General features: G+C 39.7%; 2 protein-coding genes across 2 annotated transcripts in view; both read right to left on the reverse strand.

The window, feature by feature from the left end:
* The window catches only part of LOC145478050 (uncharacterized), a 45,778-nt gene extending 32,459 nt beyond the window's left edge, over positions 1 to 13,319 (reverse strand). The window contains exon 1 of the mRNA XM_081455948.1: positions 11,404 to 13,319. The gene's annotated coding sequence lies outside the window, so the exon portion shown is untranslated. The remainder of the gene's footprint in view (positions 1 to 11,403) is intronic.
* A 2,587-nt stretch (positions 13,320 to 15,906) lies between these two features.
* Positions 15,907 to 18,589, reverse strand: LOC145468345 (uncharacterized). Its single transcript, XM_081452047.1, has 2 exons — positions 17,860 to 18,589; positions 15,907 to 16,316 (listed from the first exon to the last, which is right to left on the reverse strand). Exons 1-2 carry the CDS (start codon positions 17,972 to 17,974, stop codon positions 16,126 to 16,128), a joined length of 306 nt encoding a protein of 101 aa, XP_081308173.1. The 5' UTR covers positions 17,975 to 18,589; the 3' UTR covers positions 15,907 to 16,125.
* Between the last annotated feature and the right edge of the window lie 430 nt (positions 18,590 to 19,019).

A 19,019-nucleotide genomic window follows, 5' to 3' on the forward strand; every position in this document is an offset into this window, starting at 1 on the left:
GTTGGTATTTCGTCTGCTTTTGCATCTGTAGGCGTATGTTAGCACTGTTTATTTTGAATTTGCATTTTACATTATGTGTGAGACTCAGTGCTGCTTTGTTTAACTGGGTCTGTTAATAACTCACACAATTATTGAACTGCAGCAAATATAGTCCAAACAGCACGTTTTTTTTTTGTTTTGTTTTTTTTTAAATCTTTATTGAAACAAATTGATATTAATACAGCAAATTAGTTACTTACCTACATAATTATAATAACAACTAATATTACTAATACTAATAATATAATACAACTAATTAGTACTAATAATACTACTACAACTAATGTTATTACAACACTAAAAACACCAATATCACTAACAATAGACGGTAACCAAAAAAAAATTCCAAAAAACTATAACTTAATATTTACAAAATATAATGTAAATAACATATTAATTAGTGTTACATAGGTCCAAACAGCACGTGAAAGAGTACAAATATACAGCAAAATTGTATAATTAGTTATTTTTATTGCAGAAATCCTACCTGTCAAGTCTGCAAAAGTCATGCAAAACTGTCACACACTCTCTCTTTTGCTGATAAATAATTATCGACTACAACATGTGGATAATAAATCACTTGTTCGATGATTTCATGTGCAGTATCGAAGTATAATTTCACTCATTGTTTGTGCATTGACCTGCTCATCAAAATACAGCACATTGACTCATAACAATATAGAGCAATACTTTATACATCAAAACATCTATTAAGATATATCTGCTGTATTGCATTGCATGGTATGCCATAATAGCCATTCACTCTATGAGATGCACCTGCAGGGAAACATGATGGTAGTTGTGTTAATCATTTAATCTCTTGTTGATATTTGTTTCTATGAATATAACTACCATGATTCCCTGCAGGCACCTCTCATAGAGGGAATAGAGCATTGCAAGTTATTGTATTGTACATGTATACATTCTATTAAAAATTGAAAACAAACATGGAATGCAGTGTGCAATAAAAAGTGTGCAGTCTGGAAATGTCATAGACCACCTGGATGTAAGTCAGTTAGCTACGTGTATCAGTCTACAGAAAATAGTCTATTGTTCGTACAGAAAATCTTGAAGAGCTATAGAGGTCACTTCCAATAATCATATTCACAGTGAAATAAGTTTGCAAATTAATATATTCTATTTGATGAGACAATTCAACACATTGCTTACCAGCATCTTCATCAAAGAGTATTTCATTTCCTTGATTTGTAGTCTCCAGACACAGTGGTCGTTGGACCAATCATATCAAATATTGTCAGGCCTGGACTTTCCTCCACAGCATTCAGTTTGCCATACAAACAGTGTGATACGTAGTAGTAGAACCCCATTATATATAAACCAAAACATCATTTGATTCCAGTTTTTCATAGTGTACATAAGCTTAATTTGTTGCTATGCTAGCAAGTAAAACACAGTTAAATAAAAATCGCAAGTATCAAATTCCAGCATCCCTGGTGAACATGTGATGAGGTAGCCGATCATACTCGCAGATTGATCTTCCATTTAACACGATAACAAATAAACAGTTCCGGCAAGTTCAGCAGTTCGACTGAAATCACATCTCAATGTGACTATATATAGCCATGGCTAAAGAAAATTTCAATGGCTTGCGTGACCAAAGTAAATCCTGTCGCCGAGGAAACTCGGTTAGCAACACCTGAATGAAAAAAACAAGGAGTAACATGGAGTAAGGCATTTGTCGGTACGTAAGCTTAAATTCTCGAGGGCTGTGTGAAACATACTAGCAAAAGTATGCCTCAGTGACATAACAACACAAGTTGACGAGGCTTGCTCAACACAACAACTTTATTCTCTAAGCATCTTGGGTAATACAACAGCTTAACACAACTTCCGGTTACGAATATATTACACTGCTTTCCCCCAGATTTTCAGGATGCACTTATACCCAAGACATAGTGATAACCTACAGTTACAGGTTAAGTTTAACAACTGGTTCTCTAATCCTTTGAGATCTTCGCAAAACTGTAGGTGGACTACTTACAACTAAAGGAGATACAACAGTATCCTCGTTTTCAGGCAGATCTACATGTGGTTCAGAAGTACTATCGAGAGGATTCACATTATCATCATTTATTTTCTGACCACTTGATTCAGGCACCACGACATCTGGCTCACTAACATCATCTGGTACATTATCATGTGCTCTTATCATGTGATCAGTGTGCACATATCTGGTTTTGTGTCCCGTCCTAACTACATAGGTTCTGGGCCCACAAACTTGAATTATAGTGCCTGGAATCCACTTATCAGTCTTAGAATTGGCCCTCGAGTTTCGTACCCGCACCCTGTCATTTCTTACAAAGGATCTTTCCCTCTTACATTTCAAATCCTTATACATTTTCTGTTTCTCTTGCTTATTCTCTACAACTTGTGCCAGATTAGGCTTAATCAGACTTAATCTTGTTCTTAGGCAACGCTTCACCATCAACTCAGCGGGGGTCACACCAGTTGTACTGTGAGGGGTTGTGCGATACCGAAATAGAAAATTAGCAAGTCTGTGTTTCATAGAGATGCCCTTTTTACCCTAAAGCACTTGTTTAACTAAAGCATCCTTAACAACTCTCACAGACCTCTCCGCTGCCCCATTAGATTGAGGGTGATAGGGTGGAACCAACGTGTGCTTGATGCCGTTTTTGCGCATGAATTCGGCAAATTCAATGGACGTAAACTGTGGTCCGTTGTCAGACACCACCTCTTCAGGTAAACCATGAGTAGCAAAAATTAAACGGAGCTCATCAATAGTCCGTTCAGTAGTTGTAGAGCTCATATGTTTCACTTCAATCCACTTTGAGTGGCTATCGATTACTACAAGGAAGTAATCATTACCCTTCTGACAGAAATCAATATGGATCCGTTGAAATGGTCTAGTTGGCCACTTCCATGGGATCAGGGGTGCACTGGGTGGGGCATTTCTAACATTTTGGCATACTGTACATACTCTCACTGCTTCCTCGATTTCCTGATCCATTTTTGGCCACCACATGCATGTACGAGCAATTGCTTTCATACCACATATACCAGGGTGTTCCCAATGCAACTGCCCCAGCATTTTGGCTCTAAAGATTGGTGGAATAATCACCCCAGAGCCCCAAAGGACACAGTCCTGTTCACAGGACAGCTCATTTCTTCTATTATGATAGGGTTTGAGGGTCTCATCAGGACACCCTTCTGGCCAACCTGACATCACAAATTGATGTACCTTACCAAGTACAGGATCTACAAGGGTTGCCTTTCCTATATCTTCTGCAGTGATTGGAAAATCATCATCAATTACCCTCACACTGTAGACCACACCCTCACTTCCCACTGTGGAGTCCTCATGTGGTAGCCTTGAGAGAGCATCACAGTTGGCATGGTCTTCAGATCTTTTGTATTCAATCTCATAGTCATACGCCGAAAGTACTAGAGCCCACCTCTGCATTCGAGCTGCTGCTAGTGTGGGAATAGCGGATTTTGGATTGAAAATTGCCAACAATGGTTTGTGATCAGTGATCAGGGTAAATTTACGCCCATACAAAAACTGGTGAAATTTTTTTACACCAAAAACAATTGATAATGCTTCACGCTCAATTTGTGCATAGTTCTTTTCACTTGAACTCAGTGTCCGAGAGGCATAGGCTATTGGCCTCTCCTGGCCATCATTCATCACATGGCTAATAACTGCTCCAATTCCATAGCTGGACGCATCACAAGCAAGTCTCAGTTCACGGTCCCCATCATAATGCACCAACAGTGCATCACTGGTGAGACCTTGTTTACAAGCTTCGTATGCTTGCTGACACTCTTTTGTCCATGTCCACTGGACACCCTTTTTGAGGAGCTCATGTAATGGTGCTAGTGTGGTTGCTAAACCTGGAAGAAATGGGTGATAGTACTGGACCATGCCCAAAAAAGATCTCAACTCACTGACGTTTTGTGGTACTGGTGCCCTTTTTACAGCAGCCACTTTTTCCTCAACTGGATGCAAACCTTCAGCATCTATCTTCAAACCCAAATAGACAACTTCCCTCTTCAGAAATTCACACTTTGCCATCTTCAAATGCAGGTTATATTTATGCAACCTCTCCAATACCTCAGCCAGGATTTTGATATTCTCCTGCCAACTGACACCACCAATAAGAATGTCATCCTGCTTACACACACATTTTTCTACTCCTTGCAAAATCATATCCATTTAGCTCGGAATATTTTAGGTGCTGATTTAACCCCATATGGTAATTTGGTGTAGGAATAGAGCCCCTTGTGTGTGCTAATTGTCAGGTACTCACGACTTGCTTTATCAACACTTAGCTGAGCATATGCATGCGACAAATCAAGTTTGCTGAAAAATGTTGATCCTGAGAGGGCAGCATACAAGTCCTGTTGGGTGGGAAGGGGATACTGCTCATCTTCAACAGCTGAGTTGATGGTTACTTTGTAGTCCCCACAAATTCTAACCGATTTGTCAGCCTTTGGCACAACTACTATTGGGCTTGCCCAGTCTGATCTGTCAGTTTTAACGATTACCCCATTTTTCTCTAACTTATCCAACTCCTTTTCGACTTCATCTTTTAGTGCATATGGAACCCTACGTGGCTTAATAAATATGGGCTTTGCACCATCTTTCATGGTGATGTGTGCTTCCAACCCTTTCATGCCCTCATAGCTATCTTTGAACAACTCACTGTGTTTAACTAGTAATCCATCAAGTTGACTTTTGGCACTTTCCAACTCGGATCTTGTTAAACTAAATATTTCACCCCACTCAAGCCTTATATGGTTTAACCAATTTCTTCCCAGCAAAGTAGGCTTCTTCTCATAATCAGCTACAATAATTGGCAATGTATATTCATGGCCCTTGTACACTACATCACACAGCATTTCACCACACACCGTAAGGGTTTCACCCGTATAGGTTTTCAATTCAACTTTTGACGGACGAAGTGGAAAATTACTGAATTTCTGAGAATGTGTGCTCTTACTCATTATTGAGTAATCAGCTGCAGTGTCTACTTCCATTGCACATGGTGAACCATTTATGGTCATTTCTACAGTATAACTTTTGTTGGTAGGATTATCTGTACCAACTGCATACATGGAATAAATACCTAACTCATCATTATCATCACAACCTTCTGTGTTTGATTCTAAGACACTATGAACAGTACCTTTAGCTCCTGGTTGTTTTGTTTTCATGCCAGACTCAACATCTTTACTGCGACAAACTGATGCAAGGTGACCTACTTTGCTACATTTGTAGCATTTTGCTGACTTAAATTTACACTTAGGTACAGCATGCTTACCACCACACCGGTAACATGAGGGTTCCTTAGTGTTTACAGTTTCCAGTTTATTTACTATGCCTTGGCTGTCATCACTTGCACTGACAGGACGGAATTCTTGGGTGTTCTTCTCTGCCATTTCCATTGACTTTGCAATCTGGCACGCTTTCTCAAAAGAAAGATCCTCGGTGTTCAAAAGTTTATTCTGTATTTTGGGATTGTTCAATCCGCACACAAAACGGTCTCTCAGAGCTCGGTTGAGAAACTCTCCATAGTTACAATGAATCGATAACTTCTTCAAGGCCACAATAAAGTCACTGATGGATTCGTCTTGTTTTTGATAGCGAGTTCCAAAATGAAAACTCTCTGCTATCTCCAATGGCGCTGGATTGTAATGTTTCTCCAATGCTTTGACAATGTCCGCAAAAGGAGTGTCTTTTGGTTTCACTGGTGTCAGCAGATTGCTCAGGGTAGAATATGCTTCGGGTCCAATCTCAGTCAGAAAGATAGCACGTTTTCTATTTGCAACTGCGAGATTGGCTTCCTCTTTACCCTCGCCTGTTTCTTCTATGATATTATTTGCCATGAAGAACATTTCCATTCTTTCCACATAGGAACGAAAAGTCTCTCGCTCAGGGCTGAACTCGCCGACACGACCAAACAATCCAATTCCCGCCATTTTGATAGCACGTGCTCAAACTTTGATCAAGTTGCCTCGGTCGAAAACAAACCTTTTTCCTCACACAGAGAAAATCAAAACTTCACGGGATTTCTCATGCGTCTTCGTGCATGTAGAGTATCCCATCCTCGTCGCCAAAATGAAACATACTAGCAAAAGTATGCCTCAGTGACATAACAACACAAGTTGACGAGGCTTGCTCAACACAACAACTTTATTCTCTAAGCATCTTGGGTAATACAACAGCTTAACACAACTTCCAGTTACGAATATATTACACTGTGCAGCACTTTCGAAGAAAGGAAGAAAACGACAGAGCGACTGAGAAGTGGAAAATAACTTAGACTTACCTTGAAAATTGGAAACCAACTCGCGACGGAAAGCTGTCCAAATTATTCGGAACAGGAAACACGGCAACGACAACTCAACATCCAACGATAGGCTCAACAAGTTGTAGCAATGTGGCCGCCTTTACTTGAACGCTCAAACGACACTGCTTCCCACGCACACGAACGACGTGAACCAGCATTAGGGAGCCATTGCGCCTATGTACTTGATGTTCGGCCTTCCCGATTTTTAAAATACGACAACAATACGAAATAACACTTGTGATGATCCATTTTCTTCGGGAAATCCCATGGGACCTCCGAAGTTTTACACTCGAGATGGTTTAACACGGAACAGTTTCAACATAGTTGTTTAATGTGCATGCGCATTAAACACAAAAACGGGCGCCGAAGCATAAATAGTTTAAAAGTAATGGTGAATTAGGCATAGGCATTTGAAAACTGTGTTCGGCCACCTTAAAGCTAGCGGCAAAGCAAAGTGTAACGATTTGAACACTCTACTTACGAGATTCAGATTTATTACCTCCTGCCAACGGGCCACCCTGCAGGGCCCAAGTCACGGCGCGCCTACGACCCATCAAAACGCACAAGAGCCAACAAGAGCCAACAAGAGCCAGCTCTGAGTGCGGTCAGCGGTTTACTTCTCGGGGTAAACATGTCGGTTGGGTTCTTCATCGGTGGATGTTAACTCATCTTGTCGTAAAAATACATCGCTGTTCTTTTGGAAGGAGGGAGATAAAACGGTATCACTACCTTAAGCACATCTACACGCTAAATCGAGCCGTAGTTTGGTGTCAGCGATGGCTAGTTCACGTGAAATTATCGGGCGAAGTTAAAGCACTCCGGCATCAAGCTATCGAAAGCGGCGAAAGCTACTTGTGAGTTAAACTCATGCACTCAAAACTGACTTTGTTACCTTTATTTGAAATGTAATGCATGTCGAATGATTTCGCTGTTTGTTGTTGATCATTTTAGATATCTCTCTGAGACAAGATAAGGCAATGCTTCATGACGACTAATCTTTCAAAATGGAGGAAAAACGTGAAGATCATCGAAATTCAGCAAGTTCACAAGGCCATAAATATTTCATCAAGGAGATACCGCAAGGTTTCATGCCATAGTGACATTTTCTAGTGTATCTAATTTTAGGCTGTGTTAGTTTGATGGAAATAGGATGCCCCACTTTTCCAAAATTACAGTTTGAATTTGATCCATTTTTGGGTGTCTCATCGAGCTGTACGATATGGGTGTCGTTAACTAAAGCCTCGCTGAATGCCTGGTTCGAGCTCAATGTTTATAAAAATCGGTTTGGCACATTATGAAGACATATTATAAGTAGCAGTGGTTTTTGTTTTGTGTAGAATTTTTCTGTTCTGGTTTAGTTAATTTTCAAAGATGTGTTAAACCTAGGTGTTGACAATGGCTGCCACGAGCCTCCACTCGTGTGAACCGAAACTGATTTCCCTAAAACACGAAAAATTTCAAAGATCTGATCCAACAGATTGTGGTTCTAGTACAAGCACATGAACGTCTCGCAACACACAACAAATGAGCGAAATCTATTTTTCAAACCAGATCGAACAGTCCGCTCAGAGACTGCCTCTTAAATGTCTAACTTAGAGAGGTGGTGATGGAACTTTCTAAACAAGTACTTACCCTTGAAATCCAACTTGAAATGTTTGACAATAAATTACGCGGTTTCCCGCTCCGATTTGAATTCCACTTCTTTGAATGGTGGCAAATTATTACGACTGATACTGAACCACGATTGAATTTGAAATACATTGTAAAACAGCCTGCAAAAACGTAAAGCTTTTGGATGAGGACCCCGACACTGACAATCTGGTCAATCTAGCGCAGCTTGCGTGATGGCGTCAATGTATATAACGTTTTGAATTAGTGTTAACCTCTGTAGTAATGATGGAAAGTATTCGATATAAAATTCGTTACCAAGGCAATAAAGATAGAGATTAAATGTAACCGCACAGACTGAAAAAAAAAAGACTCTTCAGGGAGGTTATGAGCCGCCTTTTAAAGTTGATGAACAATATAAGCAGTAAACCTCAAAGTTAAAGCTGACCTACAGGTTAATAAAGGTAAAATTTACAACGTGCCACGCGCATCTGCTTTTGTTCTTTCACTAAAAAGATCCTTGTTCTCGCCCGATAAAGTCGATTCTTCAATTCAAGGTTTACTTCTATAAAAAGTCCAGCATTGGACTTAAAAAAGTAAATAGTATTCGGCATGATTCCAGTTAATAAGACATTCCAGGTGTGTACGAAATGCTTTTACTGAGTGTGCGTGTGTTCGTTTCCTAGTAGAAAGGTGTAAAATGAAACTCATTCCTTATGTGTCAGCGGTTCTAACCATATTCATATTGTATGACGTTGGCACTTTCAGCGGTTAAAACAAGGTTTTCGCAGATGCGTGAAAACATGGGACGTCAGTATCCTCGTTCCGAATACTACACTGGTTCTTTGATAGAGATGCCGAAGAATAACTAACGGTCTAAAGCAAGGAAAGAAGTCTTGATTATGCTGGTCCAACTAAAGTTGAGGACTGCATTCGGAGAATATATACATTAATTTGCTTCAAAAGTTAACAGTACAACTGTTCCTGAGATAACTTTTTCTGAATATCCAGGACGTTTCTAACTATATCAAAAAAAAATATGTATCTAGGCCTCGAGCGACCGGTAAGGGACATAGAGCAAATTTGGAGAGCGAAAAGACTTGTCTGATCAAAAGTTATTTTCTATGGAGTTCTTCTATTTGGGTCATTTGTCACGATAGCTCTTTTCTTGGGTGTTTTTCGTTCAGTTCAATGGTCTTTATGGCTTTCTGTTTGCCACGATGCCTGAGCTTCAGAGAATTTAACTTCACTTAAATAATCTTTTTTTTGTCATCCGTAATGAAAGAATTAACAAGCTTTGTTATATCATAACTCCGCGAGAGGGCAAGATAACGGAAATCCTTCATGCCCAAGGAATTTAAGATCGGGGAATTCCAGTACAAAACCCTAAACTACATCGTTCATACAAAGAAGAAACTTTATCGTCTCAAGATAACTGATTATCCTAGCTGCCCTTTCTGTCAAGAAGAAGCACAATCCATCGATCGCGAGCTTTTATTCTATTCCTGCAGAATATAGATCTTCTGAATTCTGGAAACATGTTTTGTCCTGGCTAAAAGACAATAATAACACAGATATTAAATTAAACCGTCAAGGAGGAAGACTTGATCTTGATCTTGGTCACTGCACCTAAACCCAAAAAGTTTTTTTCGCTGAAACGAATCTACTTGTTATTCGAAGCATTTGGGCGAAAAATTTTTGAATTTGGTTGAATCCTCGATTTTCTATGCCCTTTCAAAGTCGCGCTTGAAGTGTTATACAACCGCGTTTTAGGAAGTCTGGGGCGGCGGTTGCTAATGACGTCTACCCAGGAACCAAACACAATGGCGCCTTAGTCAGCTCTCTGAATTTGCTCGAGAAAATGGAAAACAAAACTAATCGTTCAAATACATTTTGGCGCTAAAATGTCCAAGTGTTGTTTCAGAATCATTTCTTTTTCGTCACTGGAGTCAGAGTCAAGTTTCGATTCGGAAGACTCCGAAATAAACTTCGATCGAGCACGTTCGACAACTGTGAACTCACTGCTTAGAGCTTTGAGAACAATTTGCAATATTTCAAGCGACGACGGGGAAGATTTCTTTGCGGAGAGCAGCTTGTATATTAGGAATGGAAAGCTAGATACGAAGTGGAGGAGCAGGCAAACGAAAAGCAGGAAAGAAGACTCAAGGACTGCTTTGGATGGTCATTTCGTCACTTAAACACAAGACTCCCACGCGTGTTTATAGCCCGTTTACATTTGTCCTCAGCGAGAATGTATTTTGTCAAGGTATGGTTGTTCTATTAAATCCAGTTTGTGTTTTACTTTCTGGAATGCTCCATGTTTATAAGAGCGACGTAAGTATGGCAATTTTCGAGACTTGATGACCTCCAAAACACCGGCTTCGATAGATTGAAAATCGTAGAATTGTTTGGACCTGTATTTTTGAAGCTGCGGGAAGCAATGTGGAAGGAAACATTTCATACAATTACCGATTTCACATTGTCACACGTTTTAAGTCCTAACTCCAAATAACCAATGTAAATTTTTTTCAAAGTTGCACTGAAATTCGTCGGATAAGCGAAAAGGATGTGTTCCCTAAGCGGTCCGCAGATAATGTTACGCCGTCATATTTTCGACACTATTGCACAGAATGTTTGTCGCATTGCTGACTTCCAAACTTTCGATAAACTCTGTGAGTCTGACAGTTTTGTTATCATGTAATTCTAAAGGATTAATCTTCGACTTTTATCTAAATCGAAAGAGAAATAAGTGTTGGCTGGCGGCGTACAGTTGCGAGCTATTTACATATCAGTATATTTGGTCGTAACGCTCCTTCAGAGATTAATCACACAACTTTGCCGGCTATGTTATAAATACTGCGGGATTGGAAGATATAGGTTTTCAGTAGTATTTGTACAAGTTGCTGGTTGGCTTTAAGCAGAAAATTTTGAAAATAGCCTTTGAAAGTCTGCGGAACAAATTCCAGTGAGAGTTCTTTAATGGTTCTCACAGTCAGTTCGCTAGCTTGTTTCGGTTCGACGAAATCAACCATCGTTTACGTCTTTAATGTACCATTGACCGATCATCACCAGTAAATTGTACAGTATATCTTTCTTTAAATCTGGAATATTGCTGCAACAGCCGATAGCACTTCTGGAAGGCGTTTCTGCGCACTTTTCGAATGTGTATTGCACCATCCTGAAGGAAATGAGAGGACAAGAGATATTCAACCTTCCTGGGTAGACGTCACAACATCCGCTCGACCCATTCTCCTCAAACTCGGTCGTGAAACAAAATAGCGGTGTTCTGGAGCTGTTTTCGAGATTTCGTCGGGGTACTGAAAATCGAGGATTTAACCGAATCCAAAAATCTTTTCGCAGAAGTATTTCAAATAACAAGTAGATTCGTTTTAGCGGGAAAAAAAAAATTGGGGGTTAGGTGCACTCAGGAGCCATAATCGGGGACGGAGACCGTAAGCGCGCGCCATTTCTAGTATTGGGGTTGTCCCCATGATATGGGACAATAATTCTATTTTTAGAACAAATTGCGCCATCGCCTGCAGCACACGCGCGTACATGCTGCGATGATTTTTGCGGATGTCGCGCGAGGGAAATGGCGTCCGAAATTCCCGAAATTTTTTATGTTTTTGGCCCACAACTCAACGCGTTTACGTCTGTTGGAATTTTGCTTAAGTATTTTCGTCGTAAGCTGCTCCAGTTTGAGTGAAGTAAGACAGTGTCGAATTTAGGTATGTTCCGCTTTAAGCTTAGATATATATCGCTGACCAAGTTGTGTTCCGATGGATGCTTCTTTTACATGAGCTGTATATTACTCCACTTTAAATTTCAGATATGTTAAAGATTAAAAGCTTTTCCATTACACAACAAAAAACTAGCTCGATAGATTTAGATATAGCAGAGCTTCAGGACCTCATAGTTTCCTAGCTCCTCTTGCCACACGCTTCCGAGGAATTTGCCAGTCTATCGCGACCGAAAAGTAAAACAAAATAATTGCTAGTTTGAGTTTCGCCTGAATTGTAAGCAACCCTTGATGTTTCATTAAGGCCCAATAACTTTACGTCCGTAGATACTGCTCAGTTTTATTCGTGTAAAAATCCAGTAAATTCTCTGTTGTCGATGAATGAGAGCGCCCGCCGATGCGTGTTTTGTACAGTCAGTAAACATGACAAATTGTACTTCCGCCGCACTTTCGTGTGAAAGCGTACATCGAACTCAAACAATAACTCTATAGTTTTTAAATATGTTTAAGCTTGATAAATGTTTGAGAACATATTAAAAGCTAAGCTGAAAATATGCGAATAAAGCAGAAATAATCAGCAAAGTTACGATGACGCTTTCTTTAATCAACTTCGAATAACCATTTCGATTTTGTTGATCGAGTTATCAAACTCCTTGTCTATTTTCATTTTCGCAGTGTAAAACTTCACTATGCTTACGTTGAAGAAACACACATGATGTTAGTAGCCTTTTTTGCGTTCTTGAAATTTGTTGCAGCATCTCAGCACAAAAGATAACGAAAGAAATCTTTGTCAAGATTTGTTGACAATTGAAAACACCGACTCGGACTTGAAAGTGCACGAGCCGCACTATGCAAATGAGCTAATTGTACGCGTCAGACTTTCCTTTCAAAAACTTTTGCAAACTCACCAAACAAGCAGAAACAATAAGAAACCATCAAAACAGGTTTTGGTTATGATTAACCATTGTCCGAGAAACTCACAAATTAACTCGATACCAGAGTAGAGAGTTTTCTTGCTATATTCTTAAGTCAGAACAAACACAAAAACATACGCGTAAGCTTACAACTAGCGCGAGCAGATCTTATTATTCATTCCCAACGCGAGATTGAAGTCTTGTTTTCGACCCTGAAAAACCCACCTTTTCCGTTGGCTCAGAGCATAAAACTACATATAAGCGCCCTGGTTCTTAGTCCCTGTCTTATTCCCTGCCATCGCTGTGAAAGATACGCAAGAGAATCTCTCAACTCTCACCATTTGATCATGCAACGTGACAACATCCACACGAGAACCCCCGACATGTGCGTGGATCCGCGCGGATATATGACGTCAGGATGGCGCAATTTGTTCTAAAAATAGAAAAATTGTCCCATATCATAGGTGCGCGCGGATCCCAAGACTTACGGTCTCCGTACCCGATTATGGCTCCTGGTGCACTTTAATCACACATTTACACGAGGGAACATTGTATTCAGTTATGCTAAGAAATGTCAATACAGTTTACCCTAAAATTGAAGGTTTCATAGCGAGGACAAAAACTTGTTATAGTATTGAGCTCCATATCGCTAAGCTCTGAGAGCACTTTGAAAAATGGGAAAGACCAATAAATACATCTGCAATTAAAAATATTAACAACAGTTATTAGGTAGTAGGAAGGATAAGCCGTGTTTGTTTGTTACGCCTTTTTTTTTTTTTCCTATTACTTTAGTTATTATGGGTTACCTTACTTTGCATTGTTTCTTTTGTAATTTTTGAATATTAACCAATAACGGTGGTCTACGTCTCGGTGATAAACTCTTATTCCATGCGGGCTAAAAGCTAACTTCGATTTATTTTATTTTTCGTTCCGTGGTACCATGAAGACCTGAGCTGAATATAGATTATCGTTGAAAGATTCTCAGGTAGGTGTTGTGTGGTGAGCGATGAGATGCGATGCGATCAATTCAGCATAACTGCGAGTAGATTTTGAGCCCAATCGGGGCGAGGTAGTTTTTCGCAAAATTCTCCCCAAAAAAGCTGTATTAGCAGAAACTATCTATGGTCCGTTTGTTTTCCAGCTAGGGCCAATCAGTATTGGGAAAATATAAGCAAAATTGATTTTTCGTTGCCTTCGGCGTCGCCGTCGTGTTTTCGTAAACTCCCTAGACTAGTCAGACTCTAACCAGGTACTTCCACAAAATTGTAACGTTTTGGGGGACTGTTTTACAATGTATTTCAATTTCAAGCGTGCATGTTTTGATATCAATCGTTTCAATAGTGGACACTATAAAGTGGATTTGAAAAATCTGAGGAAAATTAATTTACAGTCGAACAACTCAAGTCGGATTTCAAGGGTAACGGGGGGAAAACATTTCAACTTAACTCCGCAAGTCTCTAAGGTGCATTAGGTTTCCTTCGTAGGCCGGTTGGACAATAAACTTTGAAACTGGGCCTGTAAAAGTAATCGCAGCGCTCGAGGTTCTCTCCAGTCAGATACTTGCACGACGAAAATAAAATACTGTATTTTTTTGCAGCTTTCGGTGAACAGAACATTATTATAGCGTTAATTAAAGGAACCCTACACTTAGTTAAAACGGTTAACACTAAAATAGATTAAATTTTCGGAGATGTAGGACCTTCCTGTGAATTGTCCTCCCTAAAATTAATTTACAGGGAAATTGTCATGATGCAGAGACGTGTACTTGCCCGATACTTAAGGTGGCTCAAAACAGTTTTCTGTTTTCTTGATACTTATAGAACTAGGTGCGATTTTTCAGGCTTGGAACTGTACTGTTTTGAATGGCTGTGCTTTTTTTTTTTTTAAGGTAACTCTCCACTGTGCCTTTCATTGTGTTAAAGTCGTAAATTAAGGTTGCACTGTCCTGTTGCAGGGCAGCTTGATCCACTTTTTGCCATCAGTTGCATCTATCTTAAAAACTAAGTCGGTGTCCCCATATATTTTTATTTATTTATTTATTTTTTTCACACACAGAAGAAGAAACAGACAAAATTAGAAAAAACACTCTGTGGAGTGGATTTTTCTTAAAGTAAGAAAATGGAAATTTCCAAGTTGGAGAAATTCCACTCGACAGTTTTTTTTTCTTTTTTTTTCTTTTTTTTTTTCCAATTTCGCACAACGCATTCCGCTTTTGCTGTTGAATATTTTTATGCCTTAAGAAAGTAGGGTCACTGGATCAGTTTTTGAGATATTAGCCTCGTGGATAAGGTATTTTAGCGCCCGTTCTAGGCGCAAATTAAAATCTCGAGTTTGCAAGATCGTCCCTTGCGCACGCATGAAGGCGGTCCGCTGATCAGTGAGGCCAGGGCGGAAAGCGCCCTGGTAAAGCCCGCAAGTAAACCACGCGAATAAACGCGAATAGTCCGCGAATAGTGTTTTCTTTTTCGCTGTTGTCGTTAGCAGCATAAGCCGTAAAAGCAGAGTACCATAAATACCCGGAGTTGAGACTAGCCAAGTACACAGAACGAAGAAAACCTGAAGAGTAGTTTTTTTCTTGCTGTTTTTTTAGCTTGATAGCCGGCAAGATCGGTCGCAACATCACAATTTTCGTTTACTTCCCAGCACAACGGTTTAAGGGGATGTTTTCCTTTGAAATTGCCTGAAGGATGGATGTTTTCGAAGTTAAAAATAACTGATAACGCAAACAGCTTACTAAACTTGACGGAAATAAAGTTTTACGAGACAGGCCTCACGCCGCCATGTTTGTTTTGATTTTTGTAAACTTTAAACCTCGCGCGCTATCTCGCGAACCCTCGAGTGATCGCTCGATGCCTCGCGCTGAAGTGCGCGCTTGGGCCCAGGCTTCTCACGGAAATATTACTGTTTTTAGCCACCTGAAAACAATGCTCCTCGTTGGCTGTTCGCTCATTGAAAACACAACCTCTAATTCTAAGTGTAGACACTATGAAAGATAGAAAACAACCCAATGAATTCATTCTCATGTAATATAGTAAAAAACGAAAAACCCGAAAAGCCATTTTCCTCGCAAGTAATCCATTAAGCATTCAGATGTTTTAGGAAAGCAAAGTTAATCTTGAGTTGTTTGAAAGAACTTACTTGAAGAACAAGATTCAAAGACAAATCTAATACCATTTCCGACCAATCACAACTATCAACGACCACAACTCCGTTTCAGTTTATGCTTCTTCAGCAACGTTTATATTTTGAAGACCCTAAGAGGTTGTTAAGGTTATGATTAGACTCCCAATTACAGATGGTCTTGCAGATAAGTCGTAACATTGTTTAATGAAAAAAAAAAAGAAGAAGAAGAACGCTCAAAAGAAAACATATCAGCAAAACAGTATAGCCTTCCCACACGTTTTACAGTATATTGAAATGACTATTGGTAATAAGAGCCATTGTCTAGCGTTTGGCTATATAACAATTAAATTACTATCCATTCTTGACTGCACTAGATTAGGGTTTGCCGGCCTGACAACGGAGAAAAACATGCTATCCAGCACTTCACTAATTCTGCGCCACAGGCTTCTTCCAGACAGGCTTGGTACTCGGCAGGAACGACATCTAAGCATTCCAAGGCTTGAAAGTGACAGGCATTTTCCGCACAAGCATAGCAATCCATACTATGAGTAGCTATCCCCACTGAAAAAAAGTCAGTTTGAACAGTGAATATCGTAAGAGAAGAAGTAGCAATTCAAAACCAGGTTCACACTGTCACTGCTTTTCACAGTACGCGACTCAAACTCGACGTCGCGCGGGAGCTAAGGTGATGACTTATAGTCGAGCAAGACGGCGCTTCTATTGCGGCCCTTGCAATGTTTTTTTAATGAGTGATGGCAGAGGGTGGGGAAGGAGTAAAATAAAAACTGGCCTCTTAAAGTAAGGAAGCTCATACAGCAGTACGTTCATATTGCTGGCGAATAAATGTTAAATTTGGGGGCTTATCGTCATCTATTGGACACCGCCAAAAAGCCACAATCAACAACAATAATATTCATGTTCCTTCAATCGAAGCCAAAACGATGGGTTTTACACTACCCGTCTTCATTATTTGAATGAGATTAAATTTCGATAAACATTTCAAAACAAAAATGAGCGATAGAAATTTTACACAACGTTTCGATGTCGTCATGACATCATTATCAAGTGACAAGAAAATAACGGTTCAACAGTGTTATATATGCGGTGAGAGGTGTGATTGCTCATTAACATATTTGTTTAAACAAATAGTGATCACCAAAGATCCTCTCGTGCCACCTCAACTACCCGTCAACGAAGATACTGTTCACCGAGTGGTATTGCCATTTAAAGATCAAACGTCGGCCGATGTAGTGATCTGTGCGATGCAGAGTATGTCGGGTATACCAGCCGGCATTTGCACCAACGTATCGATGAACACAGGTTCTCCGCAATCGGAACGCATTTAAAGAACGATCACGGCCTTTATAACATCGACGACCTTGCCAATAATTTTTCCGTTTTAAAGAAATGCAACGGAAAAATGGATTGTTTGATTTACGAAATGCTGTTTATTAGAAAGAAGAAACCTAGCCTGAACCCGCAATCGGATTCCATCCGCGCGAAACTATTTGTTTAAACAAATATGTTAATGAGCAATCACGCCTCTCACCGCATATATAACACTGTTGAGCCGTTATTTTCTTGTGACTTGATAATGATGTCATGACGACATCGAAACGTTGTGTAAAATTTCTACCGTCTTCATTACCCTCAAGATTTCTAAGGGACAGTGTCCCTCCCAATTATTGAAAGTTCTCTTTCCTAATTTCAATATTGTATTGCCAAATGCACCCAAATACACAAGTGGACTGAATAAAAAGATTCTACATAGCTAAATAGGACAAGTAATTTGGAGAAGAAGTACAGGAATACAAGCATGGAAGGATGGATTACAGTTCATCGAATTTGATTTGTGAAAGGCTGTCAAACAATCCAAATTGCCACTTTGGTGAAAATTTTCTTTCTAGTTGATATTTCGTTGCAAGTTATAGCAATTAGCTCCTGGCGATACCGCGTAAAACATGAAATATCACTTGGGAGGCTGTCCCTTTTATTTATGCCAGGAAAAAGTTTGCTGAGTTCTGCGTGTTCAAGTTTGTAAAATACAAACATTTCACTTTATAAACGTATAAACTAGCATTTTGTAGAGTAAGCACAAACAAACCATTGGGGCGCTTGCGGTTTTCAGGAATCTCGATTTCGTCGTTCTTCTTCAACTTGAACAACATCACTCCAGTCAGGTTAAGGAGGAGAAAAAAGAACGCCGTTCTCACGAACATAATGTCGCCGTTTTTTTCTGTGAGGGAATAACGTGAATTTTTCTAGTTAGCAGGTTAGTTGATTTAAAAAAAAACAAAAAAAAACAAAAAAAAGATGAGCACCCGACAATGAAGAGTCAACTCCTGGAAATAGCGACCTCATATGCAACCTGAAATGCACCTTAAGTTTCTGTTCTTAAATAACAGTGGGGAAGAGCAGATGCCAAGCTAAGACAAACATGACTCGGTCTGATGCTGATTATTTTTAACTGCTTTTAAACTTTTCTCCTCTAAAGTGCAGGAATCACGTGTTCTTTTTATGTTTTGCTCAGAGTTAAACAACAGAAACCCTACTTACAGTTTGGCGTGCGCGCGCCGACCTGTACGGCAAACAGGTTTTCTACTGTACAAATAACTGTGCAATATCGCTTTATAGTTGTACTGTTATTTGGACGGTATTCGCTGTATTTGGATAATAAACTTCCTTAGATGTAACAGTTAAATAAAACTAAATTGCTTAAAAGACGATACTCACATTACTCGGTAAAAATTTCTTCTCTCTCTCTCTCTCTCTCTCTCTCTCTCTCTCTCTCTCTCTCTCTCTCTCTCTCTCTCTCTCTCTCTCTTTCTTTCTTTTTTTCTTTCTTTCTTTCTTTCTTTCTTTCTTTCTATTCATGTCGCAAGTCCAATACAATATTCGCGTTCGATCTGTATCGGTATTTGTAATGGCGTTTCTATTCAGTTCACAAGTCCGATACAATGTTAGTGTTGATCCGTATCGGAATTTACAACAGCGTACCTTGTAAATACCCACACAGATCGGCCGCTCAGATTGTATCTATCACTTCCAGATGGGCGATTTTCTCGTTCTGGCGCTCAAATTCTGGCAGCAACAGAAGTATTTTATCTAACTTTTTTCGATTTGCTGTTGTTTGGTACTCCACAGTGGGCAGCCATGATGGTTTTTATCTTCCGTACATGTAGCGACGTCTTCTTCGGTTTTCGAACTTGACTTACTTTGCCTTGCCCTTTTCATTCTTTTTCTCTCCAAGGGTGATAATGCTGT

Source organism: Orbicella franksi, chromosome 2 (assembly GCF_964199315.1).
Source record: "Orbicella franksi chromosome 2, jaOrbFran1.1, whole genome shotgun sequence".
Classification (NCBI taxonomy): Eukaryota; Metazoa; Cnidaria; class Anthozoa; order Scleractinia; family Merulinidae; genus Orbicella; species Orbicella franksi.